Here is a 6,971-nt window from a genome sequence, read left to right as displayed (position 1 = left end):
TACAATATTGTAAAGTAATTAGCCTCCAATTAAAATAAATAAATTTAAATTTAAAAAAGAAAAGTGAAAGTGAAGCCGCTCAGTCATGTCCGACTCTTCGCGACTCCATGGACTGCAGCCTACCAGGCTCCTCCGTCCATGGGAATTTCCAGGCAAGAGTACTGGAGTGGGGTGCCGTTGCCTTCTCCGACAGGGAAGCCTGGTGTGCTGCAATTCATGGGGTCGCAAAGAGTCAGACACGACTGAGCGACTGAACTGAACTGAGGACCTCTGTTTCAGGAAAATAAAGGATAAAGCTATTGCAGAAGTTCCAAAATAAAGAGAATCAAACAAATTAAAAGATTATTTTTTTCTGAAGTTCAATAGTATTGAACTTCAATAGTCCAGAGTGAAAAACCCAAGTTCCTTGCATATTGTTGCTTTGTTATCTCCTAGGGATTTATTCAATCAACCATCATTCAGTCCTTATCTGTGGCAAAGACTGATAATTGCTCTTCAATATCTATACTTTTCTACCTTTGAACAAGTTCATGTTTTAAGTACTTGACTGTTCATGTAATATAGAGATTACATTTTTCAATCACATGTGGTCAAAGCGCCAATGAGCTGGTAATTGCTGAAGCTGGGTGATGGATACAGAAGGATTATTACATTATTCTTTTTACTTCTATATATGCTTAAATTTTTCCATAGTAAAAAGTTACTACCACAGTTAAAATTTTAAGTGTTTTTTTTTTTTTTCCTTTTTAACTGAAAGTGAAAGTGACTCAGTCGTGTCTGACTCTTTGTAACCCCATGGACTATAGCCTCTCGGGCTTTTCAGTCCATGGAATTCTCCATGGCAAGAATACTGGAATGGATAGCCTTTCCCTTCTCCAGACGATCTTCCCGACACAGGGATCAAACCCCATCTCCCGCATTGCAGGCAGATTTTTTACTGTCTGAGCCACTAGGGAAGCCCTTTTAACTGAAGTTAGATGATTCCAAGTGTTGTGTTAATTTCTACCATACATCAAAAACATTTACACATTCTTTTTCCCATTATGGTTTATGACAGGATATTGAAAATAATTTCCTGTGCTATATAGTAGGACCTTGTTGTTTATTCATTTTACATATACTAGTTTGCATCTACTAACCCAAAACTGTTTTACAGTTTTTAACCTACTTGAATTTTTTTCAAATTGCAAAAAATTAAAGAATTAATATTGGATAGCATAAAAATTTGTATTTTTGCCTGTTATCATGAAGTTATTTAAATATACTTTTTGATTTTTAAAATACCTAAAATATCTTTTTTGTATACCTTTTATCATTATATTTCTATAATCACAAATATTATTTAAAATTGAACAGAAAGAGGAGTTCCCTGGTGGTGCAATGGATGGGAATCTGCCTGCCAATGCAGGGGACATGGGTTCAGTCCCTGGTCCAGGAAAATTCTACATGCCACAGTGCAACTAAGCCCAAAGGCCACAACTTCTGAGCACATGCTTGTGACTGCTCAAGCTGCAACAAGTGAGCCCCTGTGCTTCAATTATTGAAGCCCATACAGCCTAGAGCCAGCAAGCTGCAACTACCGAGCCCGTATGCTGCAACTAGGTGCCCGTGTGAGCACAGAGCCCATGTTCCACAGCAAGAGAAACCACCGCATTGAGAAGCCCATGCCACACTGCAGTGAGAAGTAGCCCCCTCTCTTCACAACTAGAGAAAGCACACATGAGCAATGAAGACCCGGTGCAACCAAAAGTAACAAATGAATACACACCTATTTCTAAAAAATTTAACAAAAAGATAAGAAAAAGAAGGAGGGAAGGGAAAGAGAAAGGAATAACAAGATTTAAAACTAAGAAACCTTAGTTTTAAGGTTTCTAAATCTTAAAAGAGAGACTTTGTTTATAGAGTCTCTTATAGAAAAGACTCTATCTTCATCTTTAGAAACTCTTAGCCACCCAAGGGTACCTCTTGCAACCCACTGAAACAAGAGTAATACAGGGAGGAATGTTGGCCCTGGAGGACTCATTCAGATCAGAGCAGGTCTCCTGCTTAAGGGCCTCTCCAGGGACCGCCAACACTCTCCAAGGTCTAGGGCTGAGATCAAGTCCCTCTGGCCATTGTTATTTTGGAGGCAAAGTCAAGAAATTTTCCCATTGGACAGAAGGACTACAGGGATATTTCCTTGCTCAGAATCTCCACCTCTGCATCTTCTAAAGGAAAGACAAAGTTGTCAGTAGTCCATGAAGCCCTAGCCATATCTGTGGCTTTTGCTCCAATGTTAGAAAGAATGCCATTCAAATATCCACCACTTAGAGTGTCTCTGCTTGGCCTAGGGAACCCATGTGAAGACAAATATCCTTCTCGTTCAGCTCCATCTTATCTTAAAACTATCCACCCTGGGAACTCTTGAGTATATAAGCCATAAATAGAGATCAGATTCTCATTTATCCTCCTCCTGAGTTACCCTTCAAGGGGAGAGAGGGGAAAACAATATCTTGCTTTGCTCTGCACTGAATCCTCTTGACTGTTCATTTTGCCACATGTTCTAGGTGGTCTTTTATCTCCCCTCTTTTTCTCTTTTACTATCTCTGTGATGCACAGAACGTGGTCCAAATTTGACTTGGCTTCATCCAAATTCTCTACTACCAACTCAGAGAATAGCACAGTCTTCATGGACTCTCATGTTAAGAGATGAGACTACAGTACAAACAGTGGACATTATAAATTCACAGAAATCTTGGAATGGGAAGCCCTTGGAGTCACTGAAGTACACAGCCCTTGCCTCCCATTTGACAGCTTCCTCCTGCCTGACTTCCATGAAAACAACTATCCTGTGCCACTTCTGCTTCTGTTGACACAGAAGGGGAGAAAGTTTCCATTTAGTACCAGAGATATCCAAGGAAAATTGGCTCCCAATCTGTAGAATCTCTAAGCTGGAACAGATTTTTAAATGTCTAGTTTTTCCAGATTTTCTTTTAATGAGAAACCCAAGTGACTGATTCATGAACTTACAGAGACAGAGAATGGTTTTGTGCCATCATCCGCTGTCACAATACCTCTGCCAATCACTCAGACATGCATCATGGACTATCGGCCTTAGGTCAGCCAAAATCTTTATTGCTTACTCACTATGCCAATGAGTCTTCCTGTGGTTTGAATTCAGTTACTTTGGGAACTGGAGAAAAGCACTTCTCAGTGCTCTGGAGGCTATTTACAACTCCCTTCCTTTCCTTCTCCAGTCTGAATAATCTCTTTTCTCTTCTCCTTCCTTTCTAGGTTTGAGCCTCTACATCTTCCTTCCCACCGTCTCCACCGCAGCCAATAGATTATTGCTCTGAACTGGGCAGGACTGATGAGGTCTGACATAGCAAGTTTGCCTCTGCTACACAATCTGTCCTGGGTCAGCCCTGAAGCCTTATTCATAACACCTCATCCCCAGCCATTCTCTGAGATTCATAGCACATTGGAGCATTCTTTTCTGTTCTTGTCCTTCTGAAGAGAAACTCCAGTGCTCCATGGAAGCTGGCAACACAACTACAGTCACTTTCTTTATTCTCCAAGGACTATCCAACAACCCTCACATTCAGGTAGTACTCTTTGTAATATTCCTGGTGATTTACCTCCTGATCCTCATAGTAAACCTGCTGATGCTGCTGGTGATCAGGACTGATTCCCACCTGCACACCCCCATGTACTTCTTTCTCAGTCACCTCTCCTTCCTGGATGCTTTCTATGCCTCAGTCATTGTGCCTAAGTTGCTAAAGAACCTACTTTCCAAGTGGAAGACTATATCCTTCCTTGAATGTTTCATCCAGATCTTCTTTGTTATATTTCTTGGGGGCACTGAAACTTGCCTCCTTTCAGTCATGGCTTATGACCGGTACCAGGCTGTGTGCCGCCCGCTGTCATATGTGGTGACTATGAACATGAAGGTGTGTGCTGGCCTGGCAGGAGCCTCCTGGGCCATAGGAATGGGGACTGGCCTGCTTAACACCATCCTCCTAGCTCAGCAGCACTTCTGTGGCCCCAACCTCATCCGCAGTTTTGCCTGTGAGCTTCCTCCAGTACTCCTGTTGCCCTGTTCTGACCCCTACGTTAGTGTGTTCTCCATCCTGACCACCATGGTGGTCCTGGGCCTTGGCACCTTTGTCGTATTGGTGGGTTCTTACACCCATATTATCCTGACAGCCCTGGGAATGAACTCTGCCACAGGTTGGAACAAGATCTTCTCTACCTGCTCATCCCATTTTCTTGTGGTCATCATCTTTTATGGTTCTGGAATTTCCAGGTATGTCATTGCTAAAACTTTGCCTACAAATGCAGTGTGTTTTTCACACTAAGTAAATTTGCCATGTAGACAGAGCATTGTAAAGTAGCAGGAAAGGAATTATACTGGAATCAGTAAGCCTAGGTTCTAGCTGTGGACCTAATGCATGAAGTATTTTTTTTTTAATCCATTTTCTTTCTGAGGCCTCAATTGTCTAACTCTGCAAAATAAGTTTATACAAGAAGTAAAGACTTTCTTACTTTCATTAACCTATGATTTCAGAGTCATCAAAAGAAAATCATACAGCCTTTTGCTAGACTTTTATTAGCACTAGACAAAAAATAAATAAATTATATCATCCTTGCAACAGATGCCATTTCTCTTTCCTACTGGAAATTGATGTCTCCACAGCTTATTTCTGCCCTAACTATTTATTAGGCATTTATTATATAACAGCTACTTTACATAATCAAGCTCAATTTTAGTATACATCATGCCACAGCAAAACAGAAATATTATTAATCTCATTTTCTGATAAAAAAAACTTGATTTTTAGGAGTAACCAAGTACCCTACAAAACTTTCCAGAACAAGCTAGGAATGAAGCCAAAATAAAAACCAAGTCTCACTGACTTGACGCCTCAAGCTCTTTTCTACCACGTTTCTCTCAAACATAAACAACAATACCTGATGAGTCCTTGCTTCCAGGGCACAGAGTAACTAACGGCCTATGCTCTCTACTAGTGAACTGGAGATGGATTTACAAAAATTGCTCTAAACTTCTCCCACCTGCTTTTTTTTTTTTTTTTGGACAGAAGTCATAGGGTGTGAAAGGATAAGGAATGGTTTAGGAGAGTTCACCTGGGCCTGTGGACAAATCTCTTGAGCTCTCTTTGCCTCAGTTTCCTCATTTTCCCAAGAGGGTAGGAGATTTCTCCCACCTACTTCACAGATATGTTAGGAGCGTGAAATTAAAAGATAAAAAATGACAGTAAGATGAATATCTTTCTTAATCAAGCATACCAAACCCAAAAAAGAATGTTCCAATGATAATGGAACAACTGCAAAAAAAATTTTTTCTAATGCTTCTTTGGGATATACTCCTTGTGATACTTAACAAAGTACATCCAAATTTTAATTCTTACTATTTTGGAATCATATCTCATGTTAAATACATTTTTATAGTTCACTTTATTTATAAAGCTTGGCTTCTTGTCTAAGCCAAAGACAAATATGTTAAAAAGGACAAAATTTTATTCCACTAAGCACTGTAAAAATAAAGTGCTGTGATTCTGGGCTAATTCCCCATAAATGTTTGGAAAAAATGATGACAGTATTGGACTAGCATATAGTTTTGCATATGCTAGTCCAACAGTGGAATTATCATCACAAGATGGGAACATACAGTTGTGTATATGAGAAAAAAAAAGAGAAAAAAATCCTCATCATCATCATAACTATTAAGAAAAGACACTTTGAAATGTATGAAGTACAACAGAAATGCATGAAATTATTTTTAGTTCTATTCTAACCTGTAGCACTTCATATGCTGCAGAACTTCCTTTTGCCTCAGGGTAGCTCCTATAATGTTTTGCATAAGATAATTCATGTATGGAAGTGTTTGAAGGCAGAAATGACAGACTTCTCACTGATAATACAGTCATTTCTAGATGCTTCTACCGGTGATAGCTGACTCAGCCCTGAGGATGCTCTTTGCAGAATCTAAAAGATGGAATGGACCTTGGCTGCCAACAGCACTGTGGTCATTGTCCTGAGCTCATTTTTTTCCTTTGTGCAATTCCCTTCAAGGTACATGACTCCAGCTTCTGGCTCAGCCCTGGAGCAAGTGCTATCCATGCAGTACAGTGTGGTGACCCCACTACTGAACCCGCTTATTTACAGTTTGAAGAACCAGGAGGTGAAGGCAGCTCTTAGGAGGAGGTTGGCCAGGAAACCCAGGCTTACCTTCTAAGCCAAGCTCTACTGCATCCTCATAAAGAGAGGAAAAGTCATGAGAAAGGAGAGGAGACAGGAAACCTTCATCTCAAAGCTATCTCAGCACAAAAAAACAGAAGCCTTCATTGCTCTGACCCCTGTGCCCTCCCCTAGTCAAGCAAAATGGAAAAACCTCCACAAAACCAATGGCAGCCATCCACAGAGGACCCAGTCACCACACAAGAAAATCTTTTCAATAAACACATGAAGGATCTTCAAAAAACTAAAAATGAAGCCACCAGATGTATCAGCAATTCCGTTTCTGGGAATATATTCAAAGGAAATGAAACCAATAACTCAGAAAGGTATCTGCACCCCCATGTTCATGACAGCCTTATTTACAACACCCAACACATGGAAAGAACCTAGGTTTCCTTAATGGGTGAATGGATAAAGAAGGCATAGATAAAGCAATGGAATATTATTCAGCAGTAAAAATTAGGAAATTCTACCATTTGTGATGACACGCATGGACCATGAAGGCATTTGCTCAGGTGAAATGTCAGACAAATAAAGACAAATGCAATATGATCTCACATACATGCGGAACCTAGGGAAAACCAAACTCTTAGAAAGAAAGGTCAGACATATGGTTATCAGAGATGGAGGGTAGGAGGAAAGGCAATTGGAGGAAAGTAATCAAAAGGTACTTCTAGTGTAAGGTCAATATTAAGTGTAATGTACAATAATGATGACTATAGTTAACAGCATTG

At 40.1% G+C, this 6,971-nt stretch overlaps 1 protein-coding gene across 1 annotated transcript; it reads left to right on the top strand.

Moving 5' to 3' along the window:
- The first annotated feature begins 3,512 nt into the window (after positions 1-3,512).
- Positions 3,513-6,235, top strand: LOC120861235 (olfactory receptor 8S1-like). The gene is made up of 2 exons (XM_040236869.1): positions 3,513-4,285; positions 6,073-6,235. The coding sequence occupies exons 1-2, from the start codon at positions 3,513-3,515 to the stop codon at positions 6,233-6,235; spliced, it is 936 nt and encodes a 311-aa protein (XP_040092803.1).
- Positions 6,236-6,971: the final 736 nt, after the last annotated feature.

The sequence above is a fragment of the Oryx dammah genome, unplaced genomic scaffold, assembly GCF_014754425.2.
Source record: "Oryx dammah isolate SB20612 unplaced genomic scaffold, SCBI_Odam_1.1 HiC_scaffold_11232, whole genome shotgun sequence".
NCBI lineage: Eukaryota > Metazoa > Chordata > Mammalia > Artiodactyla > Bovidae > Oryx > Oryx dammah.
This window is presented reverse-complemented; position numbering and strand designations above follow the sequence as displayed.

Bases quoted from the DNA above. Each gene is read 5' to 3' on its own strand.
- LOC120861235 (XM_040236869.1), top strand. From the start codon at position 3,513: ATGGAAGCTGGCAACACAACTACAGTCACTTTCTTTATTCTCCAAGGA. The intron at 4,286-6,072 runs GTATGTCATTGC...ATTCCCTTCAAG, and splicing joins TATGGTTCTGGAATTTCCAG to GTACATGACTCCAGCTTCTG.